Raw genomic sequence first — 13,188 nt, forward strand, 5'->3', positions numbered from 1 at the left:
AACTAGGCGCAAAAAGAATGACAACTTCATAGAATCTTCTAGCAATAAGAGTAAAGCGATATGGAGTATTATAAATAGTGAATGTAATAAAGAGGGTCAAATCAAAGTATCTGATAGCAAATTAGATCCATTTGAATTTAATAATTTCTTTGTTGATAAGATCAATGAAATTGTAAAAAATGTGTCTCAAAAAGTGAGGAGCCAGAACTCTACCAACTATTTGTGTAGTAGCTTAAAACCATCTTGTTCATTCAAGTTCAGTTTAGTTAGTAAGGTTGAAGTTGAAAGCGCTATCAATACCATGAAAGCAGGTAGATGTGAGGATGTTTATGGAATAAACACCTTGGTTGTGAAACTAGGAATGAATTATTTGAGTGATGTTTTGACTCATATTATAAACAGTTGTATATTGAGCTCCATCTTTCCAGATGCACTTAAGCGTATAAAAGTGATTCCCATATTCAAAGAAGGATGCAAATCTGAGTGCAATAGTTTCAGAACTATTTCACTTGTTCCTATTATTTCCAAGGTGTTCGAAAAAGTATTAAATAAACAAATAGTTCAGTATTTTGAAGTCAATCGTCTTTTTAGTGACTGCCAATATGGCTATAGAGCAGGACTGGGAACTGTTAAAGCAACTGTTTCTCTCTTTAATTTTCTTATTGAGTCATTGGAGAAGAAAGATCCAACTGAAATAAGACTATTTGACCTCTCAAGAACTTTCGACACGGTATCTCATGAAATTCTTTTGAACAAACTGGAGTATTATGGTTTTGAGAAGTCTGCAAGCAATCTCATACGTTCTTATTTGAGCAATAGGTTGCAAAAGGTAGCTTTCAATGGTAATGAGTCTAGTTACTTGCCTGTTTCCTATGGTGTGCCACAAGGCTCTATTTTAGGCCCAATTCTTTTTATTATTTATGTAAATGACATGCCAAAAGTAATTGGACCGTCAGCTAAAGGATACCTGTTTGCTGATGATCTTGCGATTTGTGTTAGCACAAAGACCCTTTCAACTAACGACAGACCAATAAATGAGATGACTCTTATGGTTGAGAACTGGTGTAATGCAAACCTGTTGTGTCTAAATTCAGATAAAATTCAAAAGCTCAGTGTTTCATATAGCAATAGTTTACATGATGGTAGCCAAAGCATGGTTAATTTTCTTGGATTTATCATAGACTCAAAATTGAAGTGGAACAGTCATATTGATAAAATGGCGAATAAGATGAGTAAAGGACTTTTCATGCTGAGAAAGTTGAGAACAATTGTGAACTTACAGGTCTTAAGAACTGTATACTTTTCACATTTGCACAGCCATCTGTCCTATGGTACTTTAATTTGGGGCTCTCAGAAATATAGTAGTAAATTATTCAGGTTGCAGAAGAAAGCTGTAAGATTGATTTGTGGTCTTCCTTACAGAGGTCACTGTAGAGAGAGTTTCAAATCCATTTGTATTATGACACTTCCCTCATTATATATTTATCAATGTTTAGTTTATGTTAAGGAAAACCATAGCTCATATGTTCAACAGGGTGTGTGTCATAAATATAATACCAGGGGGAAGAACAATCTTGCTATAATTTTTTGCAATTACTCTAGGTCACAAAAAACATTTTACTACATAGCTATAGTATCTCACTGGAGTGGGGCAGAGCTATGAGCTGTGAGTCAGATCTCTAGTTGGGTCATGGTAGTATATCCATTCCGAAGATCATATCTTCCAGACTTTTCGCTTACTTATCGTAAACTTTGAATTTACATGGAAATGATCACCAGTGACATATAGGAGCGGTTCGTCAATGCTTTACCTGAGAGGATGCAAAGTTTGCCATTGAATGTATTTTCAAAAATTATCAAATGATTCCTATTAAAAAATGCGTTCTATACATTGGAAGAATATTATGAAAGTGTGTGTTCTATGAATATTTTCCATGACAATTCATCATAAATGTACTGTAGTTACCTCCTGTAATGTGTTCAATGTATTGAGACTGTTATTGATTGCTATTTGGATTTTCTTATTAGTTAATAGTGAGACTCTATTGCTTGTATGTTTAATGTTTTTTGTTGATTGTATCTTTGACTTGTGTAATGCCCTTGATGTCCTCAAGGGTTTCTGCAAATAAAAAATTTTGAATTTTGAAATTTATTAAAAAATCAGAGCTACAATATATATTGCAAGCACCAATGTATATAGTGACTGGACTGTATAGGTCTGGTTCACGGTTGAGTACTGAATATTTTCCAGTTTATTCAACTTCCTCACATGAAATAAAAATGTTGATGAAAAAGAGACTTACCCTCAACGAGACATTCTTTCCAAAGGTTACATCGCCGGATACAGTCAAATGGTCCAGTTCTAAAATGTCTGGGATGTTGGCAAACCTTGAGAGGAAGTCTCGAACCTACAGCAAAAACCATTGGAATAATCGATAAATTGATCTTCTTTTTTATTAGTTGATAAGCCGAATATAGAATGATTACTATGCATTATGAGCTTTTAATTATAAGAGAAAATACGTTGAAAAGAAGGTGAAGAAAATTAATTGTATTTTTGAAAGATCGAATAACAATGAGATATCCAATTAAACAATAGAATAAAACCGAGAGAAAAAATCTGGTGTGGTACACTCACACAACTTTCCTTGCCCATTGAACTGTGAGCCTCATTCTTAAACGAGAATAATTTAGGGGAATAACATAATGACGATTGGCGGCAACATATTTGAAACTACGATCAGTCTACTGTATATGTGTATATATAATTGTTTCCAGAGTACTTTTTCCTTTGTGTAAATCGTGAAAAACATGGTTTTTTAGTAATTATCTGCCATTTTTCTCAAGAATATTACGGAGCTCCTGCAATTTTCCCAGAAATGAGACTCGAGTCAGTTGATAGGGCTTATGAATAAATTCATGGTATTCATTTATCCATGGTATAAATTTGAAGAAAATCGTTAGGGCCGTTTTTGAGAAAATCGTGAAAAACATGGTTTTTTAGTCATTTTCCGCCATTTTTCTCAAGAGTATTACGGAGCTCTTGAAATTTTCCCAGAAATGAGACTCATGTCAGTTGATAGGGCTTATAAATAGCTATCCATGGTATAAATTTGAAGAAAATCGTTAGAGCCGTTTTCGAGAAAAACGTGAAAAACATGGTTTTTTAGTAATTATCCGCCATTTTTCCGCCATCTTGAATTGAATTTCTTATTGTCGGATCCTCATGATATAAGGACCTTAAGTTTAAAATTTTAAGTCAATCAGTCAATAAGGAATGGAGTTATCGTGTTTACAGACATACACACAGACCAACACCCAAAAATCATGTTTTTGGACTCAAGGGGAACTTGAAACGTATAGAAAACTTGAAATTGGGGTACCTTAATTTTTTTGGAAAGCAATACTTTCCTTACCTATGGTAGTAGTAGGGCAAGGAAAGTAAAAATGACAGACTAATTTGCCGGTGATTAGTAACAGTAGAGTAAATTAATTACTGCTCCACAGCCTTGGCTACAGAATTTGGAAATTGGAATGAAAAAGTATAGTACAATAAATTTATAATATTATAAAGTGTACAGCAATTTCACATGAATTTATAATAGAAAATATTAGTCATTTAACATTGCACGGTAATCGATAATTTATTATGTGATATACAAATGAGAGTTGAATAATAATGTACATCTATATAATAAGAGAGAGTAGGATTGTGTTCGTTTGTTCGCATCAAAACATGTCAACTTGTGGATTGCATACCGGAAAAACGGGAATGATTGAAATCTCCAAATTTTGAACATAGATTCTAAAAATATCAATCTCCTGCACCTGGAAACCCAAATTTCAATTTTCTTTCTAGATTTTTCAGAATTAATGTTCAAATTTCATGCATGCAATCATTTTTGAACGGAGCCGTGTAGCGTAACGGTAAAACGCTCGCTTTTGGAGTGATGGTTCCTCGGTTCGATTCCCGTTTTTCCCAATTTTTTTGTTCTTAATTTTTTCCCTCGAAGCGTATTATCAATTATTTTTTGAAGGAATTTGTTTTCATTTCAATTGAACTTGGATTTTATAAAATAATTATTTTTAATGTAAAATTTTGCCAACAGTACAAATGAAATGGACATAGTCTCCATGCTGTTGGCCTATCATTGAATTTCATAAGAAAAACATGAATAGATCACAATAGAATAAGTAATCATTTATATTCTTCAGTTATAATGTACTATCAGACACAAATTCGCAGTGGAACGAATATTTTAGGTATTTTGTTTCGAATTGGGAAAACAAAAGGCTGCCTGATTCAAATTGAGGAGGATCTAATCGATACTAAAATTTACTGATGTATTGAAAAAAATCAATATGATTCTGTGAGGTTTTCAAGTACAGTCGAACATCTATATAACGAAGTCGATTATCCCGAGAAAAAATTCGCTGCCGAGAGGTATTCGTTATTGAGAGGTTCTGTCAAGAAAACTGCCATGATCCTATGGATCTTATCTATTAAAACATATCATCGCGAACGTAGGTAGGGTACCTATTAGGCCAATATTATATGGAAATTTGAAAATTCATGCTGTCAATAAAAAACATGTTTCTTGAATATTTGTAGAACGTAATAAGTAAGTAACCAATTATTTCTAGAAAGCTTGATTTGTACTATTAGTAGAGTTTAATCGAAGTACATATTCTGTGGCAATATTTTTCAACTTTTTACAATACTATTAGATGGAACGCAAAATACGGTTATTTTGTCAATATCTTCACTATAAATTCTATAATAACCCAAATTTCCTATTTTTTTGTTTTATATTTGAAAAGTGAGTAATATCGGTTGAATTTTGCATTTGAATAAAACATCATATTTGATAAACGACTCACATTTATTCAAACAGTCGGACATGTCTGGTACACTATTTTTCAGTTTTAATCCTTGCCTGATAATTTTGAAAGCCTCTAGAACTTCTTGATCTGACGGATTCTTCTCCTCAGGTTCATCACAGTCAAAAAGTGACAAAAGCAAGAATGAGAAAAAAGTCCAGTCGTTCACCTGCCTGGTCTACAATAATGAACCCATCGACAAAAGACAAAAGACAGAGAAGAATGGCGCAAATTGATACGGAGATCACACCCCAAATGAGAAAAAGATGATGATACATTTTATGAACTAATAAGAATATTAAAGGGAATTGGATAAAATATTAATTTTATTTCAACTTGAAAGCTCTTGGAATTCAATTTCCAGTAACTTGTATTCAATTTCCGACATGTGTTTCACCCTCTATTGACTGTTTACCACTCTATCTTCCTCCTTCTTCCTACCTGAATTGCCATTATTTTTAGTCTATTGACCTTTCTGCTGAAACTAAAGAATTCCTTGAAAATTACCGTCTGCTTCCTATACACATTACACTTTGTATGTTGAAGTCAAGAGAAAACTTTGTTGTTGAGAGGTCCGAAATTCGTTAAATAGAGGTAAATAAGCAGCAAAAACTCTAAAATGTCATAATAAGGTAAGAAGGTAAAAATTCGTTGTGTAGAGGATTTCGTTAAGTGGAGGTTCGTTATAGAGAGGTTCGACTGTATATTTCTTCTTCAACCGAGGAAGGAAACTCAGTTTCCGCCATATCTAAAGTAAGTTTTTAAGTGTTTTCAATCTATTTATATCTTGTGTCTCCTGTTTTAATTTATATTACAAACTTTAAAGTGTCTTCTGTTATATATATATATATATAAAGTAGTATAAAAACTTACATTAGAAACGGAAATTACCACTCACTGCTCGGTGCTCACTGCTCAAAGGTACCACTCACTGCTCGGTTGAGGCCCGAAAATTTCAGTTTCTAATGTAAGTTTTCAAGTGTTTTCAATCTATTTATGTCTTGTGTCTCCTGTTTTAATTTATATATATGTATGTTACAAATAATTTTTCGCCACACTGCACAGAAAGCAGCTGTTTTCCAGTCCCTACGTAGATCTGAAAGACATTGTTTGCAGACGACTCTCGTCTGACGTCAGAACAGGTTTCTTTCCGGCAGAAACAATAATAATGATAAATTTATTGATTCTTCTTCACTTTGACAACAATTGAAAAAACACAGAATAATTTGTATACATCATAAAAATATACAAAGAATCAATGACCCTCAAGACTTTCGTCTGATCGTGAGCCTAAGGAAAATACACAAGAAAGGTGAAAAACAACTACGGTAAGCAAAAGAAGAAGAACAAAGATTTGAAAAAACTAAAGAAACTATAGTAAGATTAAATTAATATGTTAACAAAAGAGAGGAAAGAAACCACTAGAGTGTCGACAGATCAAAGAAACTGATACTAATTGGGAGAAAAATATCTGAATATTTTGCCTTGCAGCATTTATCCTTCTTAAAGGATTAAACTTGCCTTCGGTACATGTTCTCAAACTAATACCCCAAAACATGGACCATACTGTTGAACAACTTATATTACGTAAATTACTGTACTAATGCATTATGTTATGTCTCCATATAAGTCTGTAGACGTTTTAATCCATCTGAAGATTCCTTTTTTTAATATATTCATTGAACAGCATGAAAGTCCTGCGGAACGGTATTTACCAGTTTGTCACACATATAGGGGAATTGCATCCTACAAATCTGTAAATTAGTTTGGGTTAAGTTTGATGTTCTAAATGTTTGACGAGTGTTGTAGGGTGTGATTCGAATGTTGAAAAGGTTCCTGTTTTTATTTATGTACATATTAGATTCTTTATGTATAACTGTTTGATTGTGAGAATATTTGTTTCCTGAAAAAGAGTTTGAGTCGGGTACAGCCTTGGCCTGCCTAGTGCAACCTTAATAATGTGTTTCTGTATGTTGAAAATTTTATTAATGTGTTGTTTAGCTGCACCACCCCACACCCTTATTCCATACTGTAGAACAGATTGAGCGTATGCAAAATAGATCATCATAGAAAGATTTGGCAGTTTTAGTTGACTTATTTTATAGAATTTGTTTGTTAAATACTTAGTCTTGTTGCACAACGATTGAATTTGACAATCCCACCTCAAATGCCGGCCAATCATTACCCCTAAATATTTAACAGATTTTGAGTCCTCTAAGGCAGGTCAGTTACAACTTGTATTAGGTGAGAATAAATTAATGCAGCCAGTCTTGTGGATTTTTATAGACATTTGAGTAATTGGTTGAGTGGCAGCATTGGGAGTAAATGTCATGAAAGAAGACTTTTTATGATTTAATGATAAGGTATGGTAGTCAAGCCAAGCTTTGACATCTGCGATTCCTCTCTCAGCTGCAGCTCTAGTTTCCTCCCACTTATTACCTGAAAATATTAGCGTGGTATCATCAGCAAAGGAGATTGCTTGGACATTTTGAATGTTTATGCTTAGGAGATCGTTGATATATATTAGGAACAGGATGGGGGATAGAACGGTTCCTTGAGGTAAGCCGTAGTCAAAAAGATGTTCAATACTGGTTTTATTGTCGATAGATAATATTTGCGTTCGTCCCTCAAGGTAGCTTGGAAAGAGTTTTAATGGCAAACCGTGGATACCGATGTGGTTGAGCTTCTCTAAAAGTTTTGAATGTGGAATGGTATCAAAAGCTTTACTGAGATCGATGAATACACTTGATTTTCTACTGAGAGTGAAATTATTTGTTACAGTTTCAACTAAAAATGAAATTGCGTCCTCCGTGCTTTTCTCCTCTTGAAAACCGAATTGATTAGGGTGAATCACATTTTTCTCCTTCAAACGCTTTTTAATAAGTTTCTCCATAACTTTTGATAAACCACTAAGTAGGCTAATTGGACGGTAGTTTGTAGGATTTTTGGTGTCACCAGACTTGTGGAGTGGGATAATTTTGGCGATTTTAAATTCCTTTGGGAAGAAACCCTTTTCAAAGCATTTGTTAATATTATAGTTTTTAAAGGCATTGCAATTAAATGGGCTATTTTTTCAGACAGCTGTTATTAATACCTGGAGATGAGTTAGTTTTCAGTTCATTTATTGTTCGGATTATTTCTTCTTCATTTGTCGGGAATAGGAAAAATCTGGTGTGGCGCACTCACACAACTTTCCTTGCCGTTATGAAAATTATTGATCACCTAACGCCAGTGTTCCCGCGCATCTCAAGTGTTCTGTTCAAAGATTTGATCCAGCTGGTGACAGGGCAATAACGCTGGAGACCCACGAGGTCTGCAATATCTTCATAGTGAATCATTTAATAGAATCAACAGTTGCCAACAGTTTGCAATTGGATAATCACATTCTCTCGAATTTCGAGCTTATTTTTAATTTTAGGTGAAAATGTTACTGAACATTAATTGTAGAGATTCTCATGCTCAATCTTTTCCACTCAAAATTTTTTGTCTAAATTCTATGTGAAGGCTAATAATTGAGAATCTAATATCAAATTTTGCATAGATGGGGCGGAGCTCCTGAAATTTTTACAGATATGGGACTTGTGGCAGTTGATAGAGCTTATCGATGACTATTTCAGGTATAACTTTAATCAAAATCGTTGGAGCCGTTTTCGAGAAAATCGCAAAAAACTCTGTTTTTGACAACATTTCCGCCATTTTAGCCGCCATCTTGTATCGCATTTGATCGAAATTGTTCGTGTCGGATCCTTATATTATAGTAAGGACCTTACGTTCCAAATTTCAAGTCATTCCGTTAATTGGGAGATGAGATATTGTGTACACAGACGCACATACACTCATACACACACACACACACACACATACATACCAATACCCAAAAACCACTTTTTTGGACTCAGGGGACCTTGAAACGTATAGAAATTTAGAAATTGGGGTACCTTAATTTTTTCGGAAAGCAATACTTTCCTTACCTATGATAATAGGGCAAGGAAAGAAAAAAAGAGTCTTGAAAGTATGTGAAGGGCGATAGTTTAGCCGGGCTGGAAAGGGAATGTTAGGGTTATCATGCCTTAGCTTATCTGCCAATTTCTTTCCTACAGATGAAAAGTGCTTATTTAAGATTTTAGGATCAATATCTGGCTTTAAAGTTTTTCGTTTTATGTCAAGTACTTCGTTAATCGTATCCCATGTCTTCCTAGCATTTCCCTTACTCCGGTCCAATTTATTCCTATAGTAATTGATCTTAGTTTCTTTTAGTAATTTATTCAAGACGTTTCTATAACGAGTATAGTTTTCTTTGAGTTCAATATTGTAAGGTTGCCTTGAAAGTTTTTTATGCATTTTGTTTCTAGTTTGGATAGCTCTAATAAGTCCAGGGGTAATCCAGTTTTTCAGTGGCCTATTTCTGTTTGATGATTTGATTTTGGAAGCTGCATTTTTCAAATGGGCTACTAATTTATGTTCGAAGGAGTGCACCAGTGAATGTATATTATTGTTATTTAATACATCCTCCCAGTTTTCAATTTCAAGGTCATGTATCAGTTTATTAAAGTCAATTTTCTCATTAATGCTGTTTGGTCTATCTGAGTTACAGTCTGGTCTTAGATGTCCCTTATGAATGCTGGTGCAATAGTGATCAGTTATATCAGTTTTGGATATAGTTCCAATTATACTATCAGTGTCAAAAGAATTATTTCTGAAAAAATGTGATCTATGCATGATTGTGACTGATTATTAACTCTTGTTGGCTTATTGATGTAGGAAATGAAGCCGTTGGAAGACATAATATTAAAATAATCGTTAGAAATATAGGTAGTCAGGTTCAAATTTATATTTATATCACCCATAAGCAGAACGTTTTTATTTGCTTTAAGTCCACCCAATATACCAATAAATAACACCCAATATAATAAAAACTACAATAAATTGATGAAAAGAAGGAAAATAAGAGAGACCAGTCGGCTGGACTGTACCTCTCCAAATAGCAAAATTAAATGAACTACCAGTTCAGTGGATATAAATAAAAATATAGATTAGACAAGCACAAAGGCAAACATTCACACACACTAACATACCGTGAAAACCCCGACAGATTTTACCAAGAAAGAGAGCAAAAAGGGGAGGATGAAGTTGAAGAAAAAAATGATTGAACATTATTATTGTTTATAGTTAGAAATTTATTGCAACGGTACCTCTTACGTCAAAACTGCATCGACTGCTTTTGATTATATAAATTAGAACGGAGAAAGATAAGAGAAAATAAAATATCAGTAGATGACCCAACAGCAACAAAAACATTTCAAGTTGAATTTATCGTATCAGCTAACGATTTTCATATAACAGAAGTTTATCTTCTCGAATTCAGTTGATTGGAATACAAAGTAAAGCAACAAAACGTAGGTACTCACTGTAGCTTCTCTATCATTACACGCGCAATCAGGGGTAGAATCACTCTCCTCACTCACACACACACACACACCCAAAGCATACTATTAAACAAAGAAAGACACAAGATCAAAAGACGTTCAAAAAAAGAATGAAATTAAAAAGTATAAGTCTTCAAAAAATCGGAAAAAAACAAATTAAAAAGCTTCCAAGTCCTTATCACACTTGATTTCTATGACCTTTTCGCCATCGTCTCGTCTAATCTTCACTCTGCCCGTTCTGTCAGTCCATACGTATTTCACTCCCTTCAGTTTTTTGAGTTGCCTAGCTCTGGCGAAGAGTTTGCCAATCCTTGCCGTAAGCGACTGGTTCACATAGATTGGATTTGACTCGCCAGCGATTCCTACGTGTCGCGTTGAGAGGTCGCGCTTCGCTCGTCGCCGTCGGAGAATCTCATCGGCATCAGTTTGGCGTATGAATTTGACAGCGATTCCCGCCGTTGGCCGGTCCTTAAGCTTCCTGAGACGGTGACAGCAATCAATGTCTTTTTTATTGATCTCCATTCCAAGCTCTTTACACACGCTAACCGCTGTGCTTGTTGTATCCTCACCTGGCGACATTGGTACACCATGGATTTCAACTGTGTTTCGTCGAGTATACTGCTCTAGGTGGTCATAGTTCATGAACAAATCTGAGATAGTATTATTCAAGCACTGGTTTTCTTTCTCTAGCTTTAAGATGATAGTCTGTTGGGACGCTATTTTTTCATCTTGTTTGGCAATTAGTTTTGTACTTTGGTCCAGTTTCTCATGACACAATTTCAGGGAAGCTGTGAGTTCATCGCGAAGTGCATTAAATTTAAGATCCTGAGATTTAAGGTCTCGATCTCGGTTTCAGTTACGTTAATAGATTTACCATGGAAATATGTTTCACATCGACTACACTTGATTTTGACCTTTTCCGAATGCTTAACGAGAAGCCCACACTTGCCGCACGCACTCATTGAAAAAAATAGGTACTTGAGAAAAAAGAAAAAACTATTTGAACTGTTTCAAAAGTAAATTTAATTGGAGAAGGCACAGTCTAACTCGATAACGAACTAAAACATTTGACACGACACTGCCGGCTAATAGATAACGACCGTTCGCTTCGAAGTCCAACGCTCAACTCAAGAAACAGAAAGGGTAGGCCTACTCTTTCCGGCCGCTAACATGGAACTAAGAAAGGTGAAAGAGAAATGGAGGACAACAGAGTTGCTGATCGCCGATCATCTGCATTGCCAATGCCTTCTATACAGGATAGCTGATACCGGTATATCAGATGTTTTAATATTTTGGTGTATCAGATTGTTTTATCTTCTTAATACTCACGATCAGACATTAGTATTGTGTGCTTTCTGTAGTGTGGCGAAAAATATCGTACGCGACTCTCTCAGAAAGGTGTTTTCGCCACACTGCACAGAAAGCAGCTGTTTTCCAGTCCCTACGTAGATCTGAAAGACCTTGTTTGCAGACGACTCTCGTCTGATGTAAGAAACAGGTTTCTTTCCGGCCTAGGCCGGAAAGAGTACTCTTTCCAGCCGCCGCTAACATGGAAGTCCGTAGTTAATAAGTCATCCGCTAGATCAGCGCGAGTGTCAACTTTCTTCATCAGAAGTCGCCATTATTTCAGTTCGAATCAAACTAATTCAGCATTCGCTTCGTAACCATTTTTATTCAATTATTTATTGTTGATTAGCGCATTCCGAATTTTCAAAAATGCTTGAATATGATGACGCCCGTGATATTCCAAGTGAAATTTTAAAAGAATCTGAAATCCTGACTGCAAATCTTCTACCACTAAAATCAAGAGATAGGTACGATAACGAGTATTCTTTATTTATTTTGTCAGCAATACCTGTAGTGTGGCGAAAAATATCGTTCGCACCACGGGCAAAAATGTTTTTCCGTCTCTCAATCTTTTCTAGTCCTCGGCCTATGGTCTCGGACTTGAAAACCGATTTCGAGCCGGAAAAATCTCATTTTCTGCTCTAGGTGTGAAATATACTATTACGATATTCAGATGACATATTCCCGGGCTCGGCAAGCCTCGCCCGGGGAACTATCCTCATACCGTAAACATTAACTTTCTGTGCTTGTAGCGTATTAAACTATATTACAATGCTTAATTTGACTGACCTTTGAGAAATGGTTATCTCCCAGCTTGACGTGAGGAGTGGTGGGGAACATACGTTGAGGACTCATTATCAATGAGCCACTTTTCAGACTGTACAGGTTGCTCATGACAAGCATCAAATCGGATGTCTTCTTCACTGGCAAAAATCTACTTCGAGGAACATTGATACCTACAATTTTAAAATGGATCATCAATGGAATGCTCTATTCCTGCTATTTGTAATTAGTCAGATTACGCCTAAACAAATAAATATCATCTTAACAACATCAAGTCTTTTAAAATAAAATAAAATTATATTTTGGATATAATTTAAACAAAAATGAGCATCACAATAACGCATATTTGCTGTAATAGGCCTATATTTCCATTGTTAACAATAAATGTTAATAAACGTCTTCACACAAGTACATAATATTTGTTGTATGGTACAATTTGATTGTTTATAATATATTTATGGATAAACTGACATTGTAGAGAAATTTAGGGCCGGTTTCCGAACCCGGATTTAGCTAAGTTCTAGACTTTAAATAACTGGAGTCAGAAAATTAGATTTCCAAAACGGGGCGTAGTCGCAGTTTTTAGAACAGTAGTCGCAGTTTTTATTTTCTCATTTCTATAATTGGAAACGATTTTCCTTGACGAAATTAAACATTTCTAAATAATTAAAAATAGCTGAAACTTTACACTATTTTCTCTTTATTTTATTTTGTGTTCAATTTTTTAGTTTTTTGAAATTTAATTCAAACG

The 13,188-nt window shown here is 34.8% G+C and overlaps 1 protein-coding gene across 1 annotated transcript in view; it reads right to left on the reverse strand.

Annotated features, from left to right (window-relative positions):
* LOC111054366 (UTP--glucose-1-phosphate uridylyltransferase) overlaps positions 1 to 13,188 on the reverse strand; it is a 31,330-nt gene that overhangs the window by 3,227 nt on the left and 14,915 nt on the right. The window contains 2 exon segments of the mRNA XM_039432455.1: positions 2,304 to 2,408; positions 12,444 to 12,610. Coding sequence (XP_039288389.1) covers positions 2,304 to 2,408; positions 12,444 to 12,610 — 272 coding nt within the window.

The sequence above is a fragment of the Nilaparvata lugens genome, chromosome 7 (genome assembly GCF_014356525.2).
Source record: "Nilaparvata lugens isolate BPH chromosome 7, ASM1435652v1, whole genome shotgun sequence".
Classification (NCBI taxonomy): Eukaryota; Metazoa; Arthropoda; class Insecta; order Hemiptera; family Delphacidae; genus Nilaparvata; species Nilaparvata lugens.